This window comes from Arachis ipaensis, chromosome B09, assembly GCF_000816755.2.
Source record: "Arachis ipaensis cultivar K30076 chromosome B09, Araip1.1, whole genome shotgun sequence".
Lineage (NCBI taxonomy): Eukaryota > Viridiplantae > Streptophyta > Magnoliopsida > Fabales > Fabaceae > Arachis > Arachis ipaensis.
In genome coordinates, this window is record NC_029793.2 from 133614597 (window position 1) to 133636222 (window position 21626).

A 21626-nucleotide genomic window follows, 5' to 3' on the forward strand; every position below is an offset into this window, starting at 1 on the left:
TAAAAGACACTCCGATACTCAAGTCAGTAAGTATTTAAGAGGTTTAATAATTCTATAAATATATAATGTTAAAAATATGAGCATAAAAACATAAAATATGATATTAATTTTTAAAAAATATGAACATAGAAAACAAAAGAGATAGAGTAAAAATATATTTGACAAATGACAAAATTTATATGTACTTAGTAATACTTACACATCCGTGTATATGTCAACTTAATAAGAATATGCGATCAAATTGAAAAAAAATGGATACTAAATAATATGAGAAGAAAAAATGGGAAAAAAAGAGTGAGGGGGGGCAAGGAATTGTGGAAGAAGAAGAAACTAAATAAGTGTGAATGTGACTTCATATAAAAAAGATAAACTATACCTGCTAATATGTCCTCTAAAAGATACAAAGAATGCTTTACAATGCATCAAACAGATAAAGAACACAAACTTTGAAATCGCAAGCCAAAAAGAAGGATATGATAATAAATAGGGAAGACAAATACAAAATGGAAATGGTATATTTCATCATACCCAATCGGCAGCAGCCTGCAATGTGACATGATCACCCCATTCACCATTCCTAATATCAGTGAACCATGACAACATCAATAAAGCCATATCATCTGAAATACTTCTTCATCATATGATGGAATTTTTTCATTGGTTTTAGGAATATGCTGCAAGTATAGACAAGAGACATTTGTATTAATATCCAAATTGGAATTCTATAGCTACACTCACATATAAAGAATACATCACTAAGTATTACATATATAAGAAATTAAAGAAAGAAAAAATCCAACGATATTAAATACAACAGAATTTGGTTGCACTAAAAGGCTTAACTTACATGGATTGGGACCATCTGGTTTAATCTTTTGCCTAGTCAAGAGAAGACTCATCCATTATTTCCAACGTATGCCACATATCATCACTAATAACTGGAATCTCTCCTGACCCAGAAGAGGAACCATAAACATCAATGTCATGCATAACGTTTTCCCTTTCACTTGGATCATAATTCTCTGCTTCTGGAATGTTGTATGGCTCACTGTTAGAGTTCTGGCAAGTTTCATTGCCTACATGTTGTTGACAATTTATCATGACATTGACAAGTTTGAAAAATATCCAGCACATCAAAAAGATAACAATAGAGAATAGCAATGGCCAAGTTTATACCACCAAAATTTCTGCTTCCATCTGAGTAAGAATGCCAATCCTGTGCAAGTATGGCTGCCCGCGCTTGATCGTTCCCGAATTTCAACATCCCAGAAGCTTCCAAGGATTGAAGTTGTGATAATTCTTCCTGGTAAGCACGAGCAACAGCTTCATCATCATTCTCCACGTAGGAAGGCTGACAGAAGCCTTCTCTAACATATTCTACGCTGCTACTTAAATCCAGATCATATCTAGTTATGATACTAGGAGAACCATTATTGGAAAGTGTGCAAACATCTAAGAGATTATGAAGGCCCCAGCGAACAACATCAGGATCCATGTCATATGCTGTCATGATCCTTCAAAACAAGGAACTCTATCCAATCCAAGGACTAGCTGTCTTATCCCAAGAGTTCAAAATCTGAAACAGACAAGGTGCAATGCATTCAGACATCATATAAACAATAAGCTTAAGAAAAAAGAAGCAAAATATTAAAATGGTTCCTAATCTGCCTAACAAGATCAGTTCAAAATGCAAATATAGACAAGGAATAAAGCACTAAATTCAATATATTCATTACATAAACACTTGGATCAGAAGCTACAATCCTTCAACTCAAACAGAGTTAGCCAAACAGTATATCATATACACTTAGACCAATACAATGCTTCTTCAACATGAAATTAAACATCTAGTTTTGTTTAACCTTGGAGGAAAAAAAAAACACATGATATCCAATCCCAAAGCATTAACCTTGGAACATGCAAATCTTTGAATCACAACCTTTTTTCCCCTGAAAAAGAAATATAACACCTAAATCCAAAGTTATCCCTAACGTTTCAATCGTCCTATTTAAGTCCCTAACGTTTCAAAATTGACTCAATGTTGTCCTGCTGTTAGGGTTCCGTTAACAGAATTGACAGCGGGACAAAATTAAGACGATTTTGAAACGTTTGAGACTTAAATAGGACGAAAATGTTGGGGACAAAAACAATACATAGAAATAAATTTTAATTTTATCTTTCAATAATATCAATTTTTTACTGTACATAGTATTCAATTATTTTTTTAATCACATTTAAGTAAATTACACTTAGTTACATTACTTTCATTCTAAATAAAGTTATCTTTTTATAATTTTACACTTAAAGTAAGGTAATTATTTTATAAATAAATAAACTTTACACTTTCATTCTAAATAAATAATGTAACGTGATTAGAATGAAAGTGTAAAATTATAAAAAAAAAATTATAAGTAATGTGATTAAGTAATGAAAGTAAAATTACATTATTTAGAATGAAAGTATAAAATTATAAAAAAAAAATTATAAGTAATGTGATTAAGTAATGAAAGTAAAATTACATTATTTAGAATTAAAAAATAATTGAATACTATATACAGTAAAAAATTGATATTATTGAAGTATTGAAAATTTATTTCTATGTATCGTTTTTGTTCCTAACGTTTTCGTCCTATTTAAGTTCCTAACGTTTCAAAATCGTCTCAATTTTGTCCCGCCACCAATTCTGTTAACGGATCCCTAACGGTATGACAACATTGAGTCAATTTTGAAACGTTATGGACTTAATTTGGATGATTGAAACGTTAGAGACAACTTTGGAATTTTTCTCAAACATTGAGAACAAAAACGATACTTTACTCAATTTAATAATTTTATTTTGTGTGAAACCAAATTATAATATTAAATATAAACACAATAATAAAAGATTTATTATTATATAAATTTAATTAAAAAACATATATACGTAGGTAAAAAGTTACAAACAACAACAAAGTGTGTTACATATCTAACTAATGTGTTTAAAAAAAAGCTAATAAAAAAATAAAAAAATTAGTATTGATTTTTTTTCCACACAATATATTTGTTTGTCAAAACCATTTTTCACAAGATCTATATTTTAAATATGAGAAAAGTATCATTTTTGTTCCCAATGTTTGGGGTAAGTCTGAAAGTTATCCCTAACGTTTGAATCGTCTTATTTAAGTTCCTAACGTTTCAAAATTGACTCAATGTTGTCCTGTTGTTAGGAATCTCTTAACGGAATTGACGGCGGGACAAAATTGAGACTATTTTAAAACGTTAGGGACTTAGATAAGACGAACACGTTGGGGACAAAAACTATACATAGAAATAAATTTTAATTTTATCCTTCAATAATATCAATTTTTTACGGTACATAGTTATTCAATTATTTTTTTAATCACATATATATAAATTACACTTAGTCACATTAAATTTATTCTAAATAAATTTATTTTTATAATTTTATTCTTAAAAATTTTTACTCATCATAAAATGTTTGTAGAATGACTAGTACATAAACTTGTGGAAAAAAATGATAAATATACAATTAAATAATGTGATTCTAGTCATTTTACAAATATTTTATGATGAGTAAAAATCTTTAAGAGTAAAATTATAAAAAAAATTATTTAGAATTAAAGTAATGTGATTAAGTGTAATTTACTTAAATGTGATTAAAAACAATTGAATAACTATGTACCATAAAAGATTGATATTAGTGAAAGATAAAATTAAAATTTATTTTTATGTACCATTTTTATTCCAGCGTTTTCGTCCTATTTAAGTCTCTAACATTTCAAAATAATTTCAATTTTGTCCTGCCGTCAATTCCGTTAATAGATTTCTAACGGCAGGATAATATTGAGTCAATTTTAAAACGTTAGGGACTTAAATAGGACGATTAAAATGTTAGAGACAACTTTTCAGACTTACCCCAAATATTAGGGACAAAAACGATACTTTACTCTTTAAAATATTTTATGTATTTATCTTTCATATACTCATATGTACGATAAGATAGGTTATGTTAAATAATATATATTGTATGACTTCAATTTATATATGTGTATATATGTATATATATGCCATATCTTATTACTGACCAAATTCAAACCAAATAAAAAATAAAATTAAATATTCATGTTAACTTTTATCATGTCTCGATGATATTTTAATTGTTCTTGCAAAAGAAAAAAAAATTAATAAAAAAATTCACATAAAANAGTTCAGCCCATAAAAAAAAAAAATAATAACAATAATAAATAAATTTAATTTACCTGATAATATTTGATAATAGATTATTTTTTAAAGAGTATTATACTCGCTATTTTATCTAGAGTGTATTAATTTTTGCCATTTTTGGAAGGACTTTGCTCTAAGTAAGAATATGTTGTGCTTATCTAGTTATTAAAATGGTTACTAGATATTTTAGATAGTTATTGTATCTATTATTCAAAGTGTTCTCTTTTTCAGTATATTCTGCTTTTAATTATATATAAGGTGAAAGTGTACTTTACAAGACTAGATTAAATAAATTAGATGTATTTTAGAAATTCTCTCTTTTTTTAGGATTATTTTCTTTTCAAATCAAACATGATTTATTGATAATTATTTAATTTAAATAAAGAAAATTCATATTTCCTAATCTAAATGATAGGAAAAGAAATTACGGCTTTTTTTATAATATATTTTAACTAAAGAATAATGTAATTTTGTAATTGCAAGTAAAATTAAAAAAAAAAAGTTGTATTGTCCAACAAAATTAAGAAAGAAATCGTGATACAAATAAAACAAGTAATATTTTTTTTCTTAATTTAGAAGTGAGACTCGAATTCGAGGCCTCTAGGTGAGGATGAGAGACTATACCATTTAAACTATAACTCGTTAGCAAAATAAGCTATATTTTATTTTCTATTAACTTTAAAACATAAATATCAATAAAAAATATTCCATTTACATTCAAACAAAAATTGAAATTAATAAGAATAAAAATTCAAATTTTATATTTTAGTTCAAATTTTAAAATATTTGTGTTTTTTTTTTTTCTCTAAAGTTAGTCGTCGTTGTTCATTTCATTAGACAATAAAATTCCATTCTAATTTAAAAAAAATACTTATAAGTTAATGAAATAAATAATGACTAACTTTGTATTTTAGTTCAAATTTTTTAAAAATTTGAAGTGTCTGTTGAGTCGCTATTAAAAAGATAAAGCCAATTAAGTGTGTTACATATCTAACTAATGTGTTTAAAAAAAAGCTAATAAAAAAATAGAAAAATTAGTATTGAATTTTTTTCCACATAATACATTTGTTTGTCAAAACCATTTTTCACAAGATCTATATTTTAAATATGAGTAAAGTATAATTTTTGTTCCCAACGTTTGGGGTAAGTCTGAAAGTTATTCCTAACGTTTGAATCGTCCTATTTAAGTCACTAACGTTTCAAAATTGACTATGTTGTCCTGTTGTTAGGAATATGTTAACAGAATTGACGGCAGGATAAAATTGAGACGATTTTAAAACGTTATGGACTTAAATAGGACGAACACGTTGGGGACAAAAATGATACATAGAAATAAATTTAAATTTTATCCTTCAATAATATCAATTTTTTACGGTACATAGTTATTCAATTAATTTTTAATCACATATATATAAATTACACTTAGTCACATTAAATTTATTCTAAATAAATTTATTTTTTATAATTTTATTCTTAAAAATTTTTACTCATCATAAAATGTTTGTTCAATGACTAGTACATAAACTTGTGGGGAAAAAATGATAAATATACAATAAAATAATGTGATTCTAGTCATTTTACAAACATTTCATGATGAGCAAAAATTTTTAAGAATAAAATTATAAAAAAAATTATTTAGAATCAAAATAATGTGATTAAGTGTAATTTACTTAAATGTGATTAAAAACAATTGAATAACTATGTACCATGAAAGATTGATATTAGTGAAGGATAAAATTAAAATTTATTTTTATGTACCATTTTCGTTCCCAGCGTTTTCGTCCTATTTAAGTCCTTAACGTTTTAAAATCATCTCAATTTTGTCCTAACAGATTTCTAACGGCAGGATAACATTGAGTCAATTTTGAAATGTCAGTAACTTAAATAGGACGATTAAAACGTTAGAGACAATTTTGAGACTTACCCCAAATGTTAGGGATAAAAACGATACTTTACTCTTTAAAATATTTTATGTATTTGTCTTTCATATACTCGTATGTATGATAAGGTAGGTTATGTTAAATAATATATATTGTATGAGTTCAATTTATATATGTGTATATATGTATATATATGCCATATCTTATTACTGACCAAATTCGAACCAAATAGAAAATAAAATTAAATATTTATGTTAACTTTTATCATGTCTCGATGATATTTTAATTGTTCTTGCAAAAGAAAAAGAAGTTTAATAAAAAAATTCACATAAAAATATATATGTTACTTTACTATATTTTAAATATATTATTTGAAATATTTATATTATTTTAAATAATATATAATATTTAAAAAGAGTGTTATATTCGCTACTTTATCTAGAGTGCATTAATTTTTGCCATTTTTCGAAGGACTTTGCTCTAAGTAAGAATATGTTGTGCTTATCTAGTTATTAAAATGATTATTAGATATTTTAGATAGTTATTGTATATATTATTCAAAATGTTCTCCTTTTTAGTATATTCTGCTTTTAATTATATATAAGGTGAAAATGTATTTTACAAGACTAAATTAAATAAATTAGATGTATTTTAGAAATTCTCTCTTTTTTTTAGGGTTATTTTCTTTTCAAATCAAACATGATTTATTGATAATTATTTAATTTAAATAAAAAATTCATATTTCCTAATTTAAATGATAGGAAAAGAAATTACGATTTTTTTATAATATATTTTAACTAAAGAATAATGTAATTTTGTAATTGCAAGTAAAATTAAAAAAAAAATTGTATTGTCCAACAAAATTAAGAAAGAAATCTTGATACAAATAAAACAAGTTATATATTTTTTTTTCCTGAAGTTAGAAGTGAGATTCGAATTCGAAGCCTCTAGATGAGGATGAGAGACTATACCATTTAAACTATAACTCGTTAGCAAAATAAGCTATACTTTATTCTCTATTAACTTTAAAACATAAATATCAATAAAAAATATTCCATTTACATTCAAACAAAAATTGAAATTAATAAGAATAAAAATTCAAATTTTATATTTTAGTTCAAATTTTAAAATATTTGTGTTTTTTTTCTCTAAAGTTAGTCGTCGTTGTTCATTTCATTAGACAATAACATTCCATTCTGATTTAAAAAAAAATACTTATAAGTTAATGAAATAAATAATGACTAACTTTGTATTTTAGTTCAAATTTTTTAAAAATTTACATTAAATTTTTTTTTTGCAAGTTATGCGAATCAGTCTGATGAATTTCGACCTATTTGCCACCCCTAATATTTCATAGAATAATATTTAATTTGAATTGTCAAATAAATATAATCATGGATACAATACTTATTTAAATGATTAATGGTTAATTTTATCAGTATTTAAATTTTTAATAGTAAAAGATGACTATTTGTTTTTAATTTTATGTAAAAATCTCTTAAGTTTAGTATGACTACGAAATCCGACAGGTTGACCAAAACTTGAGGCTAAATTAACAGACTTTCTTTCCTTTTGGGACAATAAAACGGCTGTCTTCATGATGGCTTCAAAGGACATTGTTGTGTTGAGTTCACTGTACTTGTATGTACTATGTTGTGTCCTCGTTCGAACGTGATCTGATCTCCTTTTGAGACCCACCATCCCTTCCTCACTTCTCATTCTCATCAAAATTGATAACCCTTCTGTTCTTCCACTTGTTACTCAGCTTGTCTATAGTAGACTTTCCAATTTGACTTCACTTCTCAGCCAGGAAATTACCACTCACTCCACTTTCTGTGTCAAAGATCCTTAAGCACTTTCTTTCTTTGATTATTGATTCGTTTTGATTCAGTTTCGGTAAGGTGCCGAGCTAGTTATGCTCAAATTAAAATACATGAGCAATTACCAAAACTAAAATAAAAAATGTAAATTTAAGTCATTATTTATAAAAATATATACTATTTATATGATTAAAAGCTAATAACAATGAATTGAAATTAGTGTAGAAGTGCAATACAAGTTTTAAATTTCTACAATAATATATAACAATAAAATTTACCTTGGATGAGGTACATTAAGTATAGTAAGTAACATTCATGAAAGTTTGATATTGAAATATTGTGGACATGATTACATTTTCTATAATGAGAGTGAAGGTGAGTATGAGTGAGAATATAGTGTGAGTAGTTGGTAACTACAGTTAGTCATTAAAATTATAATTAACTATATTAACTTCCACGGATTACGCATTATTATAACTAAAATTGTTTAGTAAATGTAGAAAGATTAATGAGTTCTATCTCAACATTTTTTTTATATTTAATATCAAAGTTGATTAAATTAATTTGACAATCATATGTGAAAATTCATATTCAAATAAAAAAATAATTACAAAAGTATAGTTCACTTAGGATGTGGTTCGTTGTTCAAAGCTTTTTTTGTAGAGCAACATAGCAAAAGTGAAGTGGTGATTCCAAACTATAACCTGGTTGAAAAATTCTTTGTCAGAAGCTCTTCCATGGTTGTGGTAAGAGTCGAACCGAGAAAGTTGGGGGTGTACCTGTAAAAGACACTCCGACGCTCAAGTCAGTAAGTATTTAAGAGGTATAATAATTCTATGAATATATAATGTTAAAAAAATAAGCATAGAAAACAANTACACGTGGTGGCAAGCCACGGCACTTAATCCAGGGAACCTCGTATCTCAGATATTTCAAATTCATAAGCCATATAAACAATTCATTCATCATTTATCAATCCATATCCCATTTCCAAATTCATTCAAAAATCATATTTCAAATCAATCCTCATCATCCTTCTTTCCATTAATCAACAATCTCAATCCAAAACATAATTCTTTCTTTTCTAAATAAATCAATCTTAAATAAATAACGTTTAAGAATTAAATCTTTTTAAACAATTACTTCAAACAAAACTTCCAATTTTATAAAATTTCGGCAGCATCTCCTCTAAAACTCGGATTCTGCCACCCTTTTCGGGTCCCAACCAAACCAAACCAAACACCTGTTAGTCAGTCAAATCACTCCCAACACAATTTTCACCACAACCACATTCAACACAAGGTAATAGCAAAATCCAGAATCCAATCAACCAGTCCTATAAATCGCAATCTAAATTAATCTCATTCAACAGTATTAATCAATAATTAAGAACTCTCGGTTTTCTCAAACCGTTTCAAACCAAACCGTTCCTCAAACCCTGTTCGAACCATTTCCAAAATAGTAAATTATTGTCAATAAACAAATCGTTTTCAAATATAAGGCCCTTTCCAAATTTGTTTTAAAATCAAATTCCGATATCAAATCAGGTTCAATATCAAATCAAATTTCAATACTAAACCTTTCCTAAAATCGAATCATTTCTAAAGTTAAACTAAATGCCATTACTAAATATCTTCCAATAACTCTCGAAAAACTACTTTAACCACATCCGTCAACTAATCAGAATATTCAACTTTCTGAATCGATCAATCAATCAATACAACTAATAACCTCATTCATCCAAAACAACTCAATTCAATTCATAAGACTTACGAAATTACCAAAAATGTATTTTATGCATTAATATCGATTTATAACAACTCTGGAAAGTAAACAAGTTTAAGAAAAGCGCCCCTACCTCGACTAGCTGAATTCAAGAATCAAAGGCGACAAACCCACTTATTCCAAATTAACAGCAACAACAGCAATGGCATTAGAATCAGCAGTATTAACAGCAGCAACATCAAATTTGATGGAATCAAACGCGGAAACAACTCTAAAAAAATTCAAGGCAATACCAAAAATAAAATGGAATTAAAATCGTAACAAACAGATAAACGAGACCAAAGCAGTTCAGAGTATAAAAGTGAAACAGAGTCAGGAGACAGGCTAGACCTAGGGCAGTGACACTGAACTTGAATTGGGGCAAGTCAACAGCATCGGTAGCAACGGTAGAACTGGCAATAGTAATTCCAGTCACCCCAGCAGCGACGACTCTTTCAGAGCATCAACCATCACAGTCCACAGTTGCAGCAGCTTAATCCTAAAACATCAACGTCTTAAACTTCTCAATCAACGGATAACATGACAATAGCAGTGGGGGTTCAGAAACAAAAATGACTTACGGTAATTAAGGAAAACAAGGAAAATGAAGCGTAGCAGTAGTAGCGCAATGACTGCAACAACAACAGGGAAAATGGTCTCCTTCCCCACCTCAGCTCATGACTCCGGCGGCGGCGATGGCGGAGAGAGCAGCGGCGGCAGAAACCCCCGCAACGCCTTCTCTCTCTCCTCGCGTTGTTCTGTCTCTCTCTCTCTTCGCATCGGATTCTGCTCAAGGCTCGATAGCAGCTCGCAGCGCCGGTTCGACGGCAACGACTCCATGGCGGTCCGACGGCGATGGTGATGACGAGGTGCAGCGAAGCTGGCGGCGCACGTCGCGATGACGGTGGCGACGCTCCTCACTCGCGCGAGCTTCCCCTGCTCCGTGACACGCTCTCCTCGCTCCTCCTCCATCGGCGAAGACAGCGGCGCGACGAGCAGCAGGGACTCGCCGGCACGCTCTCCCCCTTTCTTCTCCCTCCTGATTCGCACCCTCTCCTCTCTTTCTTTCTTTCTGTGGATTTTTGGCTGCTGCTAAGTGTGGCGTTGTGAGTTTGTTTTTTGGAAGAAAAGGAAAGGGGTATGGCGGCTGAAGGGAGTGGGGTAATTAGGATTAAAGTTTTAGGAAGTGTTTAGCAAATTAGGGTTTAATTTGGGACATAAATAAAATTAATAATTTATTAATTTTAGGTAAATTGAAATTTGGTAAATTTTAATAAAATTAAAGTATATTGTACAAATTTGAAATCTAATTTAATCTCTTAAAATTACTTTAAAAATACTACTTAATTATCAATTTACTAATCAGTTTTTAATCAAGTATTCTAATTTATTTTGTCTCCAACGTTTGGGATAAGTTCCAAAATTATCCCTAACGTTTCATTCGTCCTATTTAAGTCCCTAACGTTTCAAAATTGACTCAAAGTTGTCCTGCCGTTAGAGATCCGTTAACAGAATTGACGGCGGGACAAAATTGAGACGATTTTGAAACGTTCGAGACTTAAATAGGACGAAAATGTTGGGGACAAAAATGATATAGAAATAAATTTTAATTTTATCTTTCAATAATATCAATTTTTTATTGTACATAGTATTCAATTATTTTTTAATCACATCTAAGTAAATTACACTTAGTTACATTACTTTCATTCTAAATAAATTTATCTTTTTATAATTTTACACTTAAAGTAATGTAATTATTTTATAAATAAATAAACTTTACACTTTCATTCTAAATAAATAATTTAATGTGATTAGAATGAAAGTGTAAAATTATAAAAAAAATTATAAGTAATGTAATTAAGTAATGAAAGTAAAATTACATTATTTAGAATGAAAGTATAAAATTTATTTATTTAAAAAAATACATTACTTTAAGTGTAAAATAATAAAAAAAATTATTTATAAAGTATAAAATTATAAAAAAAATATAAGTAATGTGATTAAGTAATGGGAGAGATTATTGGAAGATAAAAATTGAAAGAGGCAGAGACTACATAATTTTCTGAAACTTAAGTGGTCATCGAACCACTCTAAATACTAATTTATGGTTTAATCGGTTCGACCATAGTTCAACTGAAAACCTGTTTTTAATAAAATAATACATAAAATATAAATACACACAGTAAAACATAATTATAGTCTAATATAAACTTTAAAATATTATATAAAATAAAAATATTACATAAACCACATTGTTATTATCTCTTTCAAATTCAAACTCAAAAGTCAAATTAAAAAAAAAAACAACCATAAAATGTCATATGATAAACTATTCAAAATTCTTCACAATCCTACACCACACAGTAATGAAAAATCACCGTTTACGGATTAACTAACAACAATAACCGTTAAAAAATACCTAGAAGAAAGCAGCCTGAGCAGTGAGCACACAAAGAGACAGGGCACGATTGGAGGGACTAACACGACTAAAGAGGAGGAGCATGGTGGAACAGCGTCGGCGGGACAGTATTGCACGAGGGAGGTAGGAGGCGAGACCAGTTGCAGCAGCGACGATGGCTGTGTGATAGAGGAAACTTTCAGAAGTTGCAACGGCGACCGTAGCAGGACGGTGACTAGACAGAAGTGAGGGAGTGAGAGAGGAGATTGATGAGAAGAAGGAGATGGAGAAGGAGACAGTGAGATAGACGAGGCACGAGGGTGCTGTTAAGCATTTTGGACTATGGTAGTTTGGTTAGAGTTTCTCTCCTCTAAACCAAACGGCGGAATTTTGGACTTTTGGAAGAAAACCGGCCGAATCTCAATTCGATTTAACTGACGGAGTGCGGTTTTTGAAACTTTCGTTTATAGTATTTAACCGATTCGTTATTTCCACCTGATCACAGTTTGATCAGCCAATTTAAACTGATTTTTAGAATCTTGTATTACAATAATAGCTAAAAAAAATATCTGTATATTTATACAAATTAATTTACCTCTTTATCTTATAATTTATTATATATGTATACAATGTTTACCGCTGTTAAAAAGATAAAGACATACAGCCAATTAAGTGTGTTACATATCTAACTAATGTGTTTAAAAAAAAAGTTAATAAAAAAAATAGAAAAATTAGTACTGATTTTTTTCCACATAATACATTTGTTTGTCAAAACCATTTTTCACAAGATCTATATTTTAAATATGAGTAAAGTATCATTTTTGTTCTCAACGTTTGGGGTAAGTCTGAAAGTTATTCCTAATGTTTGAATCGTCCTACTTAAGTCCCTAACGTTTCAAAATTGACTCAATGTTGTCTTGTTGTTAGGAATCTGTTAACGGAATTGACGGCAGGACAAAATTGAGAAGATTTTAAAATGTTAGGGACTTAAATAGGACGAATACGTTGGGGAGAAAAATGATACATAGAAATAAATTTAAATTTTATCCTTCAATAATATCAATTTTTTACGGTACATAGTTTTTCAATTATTTTTTAATCACATATATATAAATTACACTTAGTCACATTAAATTTATTCTAAATAAATTTATTTTTTATAATTTTATTCTTAAAAATTTTTACTCATCATAAAATGTTTGTAAAATGACTAGTACATAAACTTGTGGGAAAAAATGATAAATATACAATAAAATAATGTGATTCTAGTCATTTTACAAACATTTCATGATGGGTAAAAATCTTTAAGAGTAAAATTATTAAAAAAAATTATTTAGAATCAAAATAATGTGATTAAGTGTAATTTACTTAAATGTGATTAAAAACAATTGAATAACTATGTACCATAAAAGATTGATATTAGTGAAGGATAAAATTAAAATTTATTTTTATGTACCATTTTTGTTCCCAACGTTTTCGTCCTATTTAAGTTCCTAACGTTTCAAAATTATCTCAATTTTGTCCTGCCGTCAATTCCGTTAACAGATTTCTAACGGCAAGATAACATTGAGTCAATTTTGAAACGTTAGAGACTTAAATAGGACGATTAAAACCTTAGGGACAACTTTGAGACTTACCCCAAATGTTAGAGACAAAAACGATACTTTACTCTTTATAATATTTTATGTATTTATCTTTCATATACTCATATGTATGGTAAGATATGTTATGTTAAATAATATATATTGTATGATTTCAATTTATATATGTGTATATATGTATATATATGCTGTTCATACCCTGGCCCAACGATAAGGCCCAGGTACAAATAAAGGGCCCAATCTGAAGGGTTGAGCCTCACCCAGCACCGACCTTCCTCCTGGGAAGTCGGTTCTTACCACGATCTACCCTGAAGAAGTCGGGGACGAGAGTTAGCTGGCAGATAAACATTCGTTTGAATGAAGTAACTTCCCCTAGAATCTCTCTAACTACTTCCAGGGGCCATATCTCAACCTCCCTAAGATAAAGGGACGGTTATCACCCTAAAAAAGTGGTACTACATCAACGGTGGTTATTGGTTCACCACTATAAATACACTGACACCTCTCAGGTATCTCTAAGTCCCAATACTCTCTAGACCTGCTCACACCCTTGCTGACTTAGGCATCAGAGTGTCTTTGCAGGTACCACCCCCATTCGTTCATACTCACAAGTCGGACGGAGGCCCCAAGACGCAGACCCGCTCGAAGGCTTCCTTCCTCAGACGATTGGGCCAACCCAGCAAGTCTAGCCCAACAATCTCCGGTTACCCATCGTAACATTGGCGCCGTTGCCGGGGACCCGAGAGATCAACCAGTGATGGCGGACAGATCCCCTGAGGAGGGTCATGTGAAGACAGATTCCGAACAAGAGAATCTGGACACCGGAAATAATGACGTGGACCTAACCCTCCACCAGGGAACCAACGATCAACACAGAGAGGGTACCTCCGGAGTCAAAACTCCGAAGGTGAATTCCTCAGAAGGGTGCGAATCGAAGAAGGACGGACAGTCCCACACAACTGAACTTATGGGATTAGTCCATGTCCACCAAAGTCGTTTGGAACAGCTAGAACAGGAACGGGAGCGACAAAGGGAGATAGAAAAGCACCTAAGAGAGGAGATGGATCGACGAAAAGAGTTAGAGAAAAAACTCTTAAAGTTAGAATCCTCCCTCAAAGGTCGGAACTCCCGTGACGATAAAGAAGAGTCGCCCCCAGGAGGGGAGGATCCTTTTAGTGAGGACATAATGAGGGCAAAAGTTCCAAGAAACTTTAAAAGCCCCGATATGGACCTCTATGACGGAACCACAGATCCGAAGCATCATTTAAGCAACTTTAAAAGTCGGGTGTATCTGGCTGATGCTTCTGACGCGACGCGCTGCAAAGCTTTCCCGACCACCTTATCGAAAGCAGCGATGAAGTGGTTCGACAGCCTCCCCCCGAGGTCGGTCACCAGTTTTGAAGACCTCTCAAGGAAGTTCTTGATGAGGTTCTCCATCCAGAAGGACAAAGTAAAACATGCGCCAAGTCTCCTGGGAATAAAACAGGAGATCGGAGAATCCTTACGAGCCTATATGGAAAGGTTCAACAAAGCATGTCTAGAAATCCAAGACCTGCCCACCGAGGCAGTCATAATGGGGTTAGTCAATGGGCTTAGAGAAGGTCCTTTCTCACAGTCCATATCTAAAAGACACCCCACCTCCTTAAGTGATGTACAGGAAAGAGCTGAAAAGTACATCAACATGGAGAAAAATGCTAGACTGAGAGATTCGAGTTGGCAACCTGGGCATCTCCCCTCAACAAAAGAGAGGGAGAGGGAACCCAAGAAGAAGAAAGAACTCGGTCTCGATAGACCAAGAAAATATCACTCTTATACTCCTCTAAAGGTTTCTATAGTGGATGTATACAGAGAGATTTGCAATACTGAAAGACTGCCACCTCCCAGGCCCATTAAAAATAAAAAAGGGGGGAGTCACAGCGACTACTGTGAGTACCATAAAACATATGGTCACTCGACAAATGACTGTTACGACCTTAAAAATGTAATAGAAAAGCTGGCTAGAGAAGGTCGGCTTGACAGATATCTCATAGAAAGGTCGGACAGTCATGGGAAGAGAAAGCGGGACGATGTGGACAGAAAAGACCCACCACCGCAGACTCCGGAGAGACATATCCATATGATCTCAGGAGGGTTCGCGGGAGGGGGACTCGTCAAATTCTCTCGCAAAAGGCATCTCAAGCGAGTCTACCAGGTCGGAGGAGAATCATCCGACCTCCCTACCATTTCATTCACAAAAGAGGATGGGCAAGGAATAATCCCTGGACACGACGATCCAGTGGTAATAACCATGATCCTAGCAAATGCCCATCTCCACAGAACCCTAGTAGACCAAGGAAGCTCAGTGGACATCCTTTTCAAGCCCGCTTTTGACAAACTAGGGTTGGATGAGAAAGAATTAAGAGCCTACCCCGACACCTTGTATGAACTAGGCGACACACCAATAAGACCACTAGGATTTCTATCCCTACACACTACCTTTGGAAAAGGGGAAAAATCCAAAACTGAGTATAGACTTTATAGTCATCGACGTAGGGTCAGCATACAATGCTTTAATCGGCAGAGCTATCCTTAATCGACTCGGAGCAGTGGTGTCTACTCCCCACCTTTGCATGAAATTCCCGACCTCAGCGGGAATAGCAAGGTGAAGGGAGATCAGAAATTGGCAAGGAAATGCTACAATGAAAGCCTGAACCTAAGGGGAAAAGGCAAAGAAGTTCACACCATAGAACTCGGCGGTACAAGGGCCAGAGAAGAGCTGCGACCAAAGCCGGGAGGAAAAATCGAAGAAATACAGGTCGGTCAAGAGGAAGGGAAAAATACCAACATAGGAACCAACTTAGGGAAAACCCTAAAACAAGGGTTGACTAAACTCCTAAGAGACAATTCCGACCTCTTTGCCTGGAAAGCCTCCGACATGCCCGGGATAAACCCCGAGCTCATGTCCCACAAGCTCTCGGTATACCCAGGGTCCCGACCTGTACAACAAAGAAGATGCAAGCTCGGCCTGGAACGAGCCCTAGTAGTAGAAGAACAAGTACAGACACTCTTAGAAGCCGGCTTCATCAGAGAAGTTAAATATCCAACATGGCTAGCCAATGTAGTGCTAGTCAAAAAGCAAAACGGCAAATAGAGAATGTGTGTCGACTACACCGACTTAAATAAGGCATGTCCTAAGGACCCTTATCCACTACCAAGTATTGATACCCTAGTAGACTCTAGCTCGGGATATCAATACTTATCATTCATGGATGCCTACTCGGGGTATAACCAAATCCCGATGTATGAACCCGACCAGGAAAAAACATCATTCATCACGCCCAGAGCTAATTTCTGTTATGTGGTCATGCCATTTGGATTGAAAAATGCAGGGGCCACATATCAGAGGCTGATGAATAAGGTGTTCGCTTCTCACCTTGGAAGCTTAATGGAAGTCTACGTCGATGACATGCTAGTAAAAACCAAGGGAGAAATCGACCTCTTGACAGACCTCTCGCAAGTGTTTGACACCATAAGGTCACACGGGATGAGACTAAATCCCGCAAAGTGTGCCTTCGCGGTAGAAGTTGGGAAATTCCTGGGTTTTATGCTAACACAGAGAGGGATTGAAGCAAATCCCGATAAGTGTAAAGCTATCCTGGAAATGAAGACCCCGACTTGCAGCCCTCTCCAGATTCTTGGCAGGATCAGCACTAAAATCCCTTCCACTATTCTCCTTATTGAGAAAGGGATGTCAGTTCGAGTGGACTCCTGAATGCGAAGAGGCGTTCCAGGAGTTCAAGAGATTCTTGAGTCAACCTCCGATTCTGACCCGACCTGTAGTTGGAGAAGACCTCGTCCTATACTTATCTGTAGCAGACAAGGCTGTCGCGTCAGCCTTGATAAGAGAAGACGAGGTCGGTCAGCATCCAGTGTATTTCATCAGTAAAGTTCTACAAGGCCCCGAACTAAGGTACCACAAACTAGAGAAGTTTGCCTACTCCTTAGTGGTAGCCTTACGAAGGCTACGGTCTTACTTTCAAGCTCATACAATAAGAGTATGCATGAACCAACCCATGAAGCAAATCCTCCAAAAGACGGATGTTGCAGGGAGAATGGTTCAATGGGCAATAGAGCTCTCCGAGTTCGACTTGAGGTATGAAACTCGGACGGAAATTAAAGCCCAATGCCTTACCGACTTCATAGCAGAGTATGCAGGAGATCAAGAGAATAAGCCAACTACATGGGAACTCTATGTAGACGGATCCTCAAATAAAACAGGAAGCGGTGCAGGCATAATATTAGTGGACGAAAGGGGAACCCAAATAGAGGTTTCCCTCAAATTTGAATTCCCAGCTTCAAATAATCAGGCAGAATATGAAGCCGTGATTGCCGGGTTGAAGCTGGCAGAAGAAGTCGGCGCTACAAAAGTGATGGTATATAGCGACTCCCAAGTGGTGACCTCCCAGATAAGTGGAGAGTATCAGGCAAAAGACCCAAATATGAAGAGGTACTTGGAAAAAACTCTGGAGCATCTTGGGCGCTTTGCAGAAACCGAGGTCAAACATATAACTCGGGATCTAAATAGCAGAGCAAACGCCCTATCCAAGTTAGCAAGTACCAAGCCAGGAGGGAATAACAGAAGCCTGATCCAGGAAATTCTCCAGGAACCCTCTGTGGTAAAAACGGAGGAAACGCAAGTGATCCTTGAGGTAACCAGACTAAACCTCAGATGGATGAACCCCTTGGTCTAATACATGAAATTCGACATCCTCCCCAAGGAGGAAAAAGAGGCTAAGAAAATCCGGAGGGAAGCACAACACTACACTCTGGTGAAAAATATTCTCTATAGAAGAGGAATATCAACACCATTGTTAAAGTGCGTACCGACCTGGAGAACCACCGAGGTATTAGAGGAGGTCCATAACGGGATCTGCGGAAATCATCTCGGAGCCAGGTCGCTAGCCAGAAAAGTAATCTGAGCTGGATTCTACTGGCCGACCTTGCAGAAAGATGCCACAGAATTTGTGAAAAAATGTCAACCATGCCAAATGCATGCAAACTTCCACGTGGCTCCCCCCGAGGAGCTCATCAGTATAACTTCTCCATGGCCCTTCGCAAAGTGGGGAATGGATTTGTTAGGTCCCTTTCCCCAAGCGCCAGGACAAGTTAAATATTTGATCGTGGGAATAGACTACTTCACAAAATGGATAGAAGCAGAACCACTGGCTACCATCACAGCCCAAAGAAGTCGGAGATTCCTCTACAAAAATATCATCACAAGGTATGGGATCCTTTATTCCATCACTACAGATAATGGAACCCAGTTCACCGACTCTACCTTCAGAAGCCTGGTGGCCAGTATGAAAATCAAACACCAGTTCACCTCGGTGGAACATCCACAAGCCAATGGACAAGCCGAGGCAGCCAACAAAGTCATACTGGCAGGGCTGAAGAAAAGACTACAAGAAGCAAGGGGATCCTGGGCAGAAGAACTCCCACAAGTGTTGTGGGCTTATCGGACAACGCCACAATCTGCCACTGGAGAAACGCCCTTCCGACTTGTCTACGGGGTAGAAGCTATGATACCAGTAGAAATCAGTGAGCAAAGCCCAAGGGTGATTCTCCATGATGAAATCGGAAACATACAGGGGCACAAAGAGGAGCTAGAATTGCTCCCCGAAGTCCGAGAACAAGCCCAGATAAGAGAAGCAGCGCTGAAGCAAAGGATGGCTATCAGATACAACAAGAAAGTCATTCGAAGAAGTTTCGCATTAAGCGATCTGGTCTTAATCAGAAACGACATAGGAGTCAACAAGTCGCGGGAAGGAAAACTCGCTGCCAACTGGAAAGGACCCTACAAAGTCAGCGAGGTCTTAGGAAAAGGTTATTATAAGGTGACCGACCTAAGCGGCGCCGAGTTACCAAGATCGTGGCATGCTTGTAATATGAAAAGGTACTATAACTAAGAGCGAACTCTACTCCCTAATGTACTCTTTTCCCAACTTCACGATTTTTTCCCAAACGATAGAGGGTTTTTTCTGAAGAAGGGTTTTTAATGAGGCATCATAGTAGATGCTAAGGGGGAAAAATTATTAAAAACCCTTAGTAGCAGTAAAATACCTTCCCAAAATTAATAAAGATCTTTTACAATATCTCTTATAAATTTCTTCTCGTTTATTTTTTCTTCCTACGAAACGCGCCGACTTAAGCTCGACAAAACGTGAAAATCCCTTGAACCGACCTAGATGGTCGTCAGGATAAAACGACGAGGTACAAGTCGGTGTAAAGAGGTTATAAAAGTTGATCGTGAGAAACTCGGAGATATTCCGACTTATAAGTCGAAATAAAAAACCGAGTAGAAAAGAAAACGCATCACAAAAATAACCTAAGTCATAGAACTCAATAAGACAAAGTTGAGTATAAGGAATAGCAAAAGAGATCGAAAAACCTATTAAAGCGTAAGTACTATCCTAAAGTCCTTAGAGACGAGGACCCCAAAAGGACAGACAGCCAGGAAAAAGGTTTTCAAAACTGAAAAGATCAAAAAGGGGGTTTTTCAAAAACTGAAGTCAGAAAAGCATACACGCAAAAGGTAACTAAGACCCTTATCCAAAAAAGGGGTATTCTTCGAAACTCAAAACCCTTATCCAAAAAAGGGTACTTATAAATATTTTGTTTACGGCCTTAAAAGGCCAGAAGAAATTGTTCAATTACCACCAACACAAACAAAAAAAGAGTTTAAAAAAGGGGGACCCACAAGCCGGGTCCCATATAGCCAATAAAGTTATTTTTTCGGAATAGGTGTAGACGGATCACCACCAGAGCCAAGAAGAGTAGTCGGAGCAACGTCAGGACCAGGGAGAGAGGCATCCATAGGAGATGGAGAGGAAGTCGGAGGAACCTTTGAAGAGCTCGGAGCATCCTTTGAGCGAGGAGGGGACTCAATAATCCTCTGCCCCCGAGTCTTCAAGTCTGACTCGGAAACAACTTGGGGGGCAGGAGGAGACACTATAGCACCATCAATGACGACCTTGTCAGGATCTAAAGGAGAGAGATCCAAGCCAGGAGCAATGACTCCGACTTGCTCCTTAAAAATCCTCCAAGCCTCTTCAGATCCCTCGGCAATAGAGTCCTCCAACTCGGCATAGGTAGTCCGAGCATTCAGCAGATCTTTTTTCACAACCACAAGGTCCTCAAAAAGGCTTGAATAGCTCTCCTGCGCCTTCAGCCTTAAACCGACCTCCATGTTGCACTGGGCCTGCAACATGCTCTCCCTCTCCTGGAGACCCTTCCTCTCCTCCTCTAGTTTGGCGACCTCCTCCTTCAACTTCTTCTCATGTTCTTGATATAAAAGAAGTCTCTCCTCCAACTCTTTAGCCCTCGAGGACGAACCAAGAGAGCTAAGAGGAGTCTTCTCGAAAATATCAAGAAACTTGGTGCACACCGCCGCCGTCCTGATACTCTCCTGAGCCAGAATAGTGAGGTGGTTCCGGATAGAAACATCATCCAAGCCTATACGGGCATGAGGGTAGATGTACTTCCAGATAAATTCAGAGGCATCCACCTTGGCTTCACCCTCGAAAGAAGAACTAGGCTCTAAAGCCTTACGCTTCTTCCGTTCAGGCTCAGGGGAGGATCGGGAGGGAGGGGACGGCTGAGAAGGAGCAGAAGAAGAGATAACAATAGGTTCAGAAGGAGTCCTCAAATTTCGAGGAGGAGGAGGGGGAGAGATAACTGCTCTGGCACCACCAGTCCTGGCCCGGGACCTCGCCCTAGCCTCCTGGATCCTCTGGTAAGATTCATTCGAATTCCTCCTCGCCATCTCTGTAAAACCAAGTAGTAGCCAAAAGGTTAGACAAGTCGGAAAAAGATAGTCAGACAAGTCAGAAATCCAATAAAACAAATAAAAGCTACCTAATTGTGTCTGAACAAAGGTCGGAGACCCTTGGAGAAATTTTTT

The 21626-nt window shown here is 34.9% G+C and overlaps 1 protein-coding gene across 1 annotated transcript in view; it reads right to left on the bottom strand.

The window, feature by feature from the left end:
* LOC107618712 overlaps positions 358-21626 on the bottom strand; it is a 47429-nt gene continuing 26160 nt past the window's right edge. The window contains exons 2-4 of the mRNA XM_016320844.2: positions 1177-1576; positions 848-1076; positions 358-674 (exon numbers count right to left, since the gene is read on the bottom strand). Of these exons, the coding sequence (XP_016176330.1) occupies positions 880-1076; positions 1177-1510 (531 nt within the window). The 5' untranslated portion in view covers positions 1511-1576 and the 3' untranslated portion in view covers positions 358-674; positions 848-879. The remainder of the gene's footprint in view (positions 675-847; positions 1077-1176; positions 1577-21626) is intronic.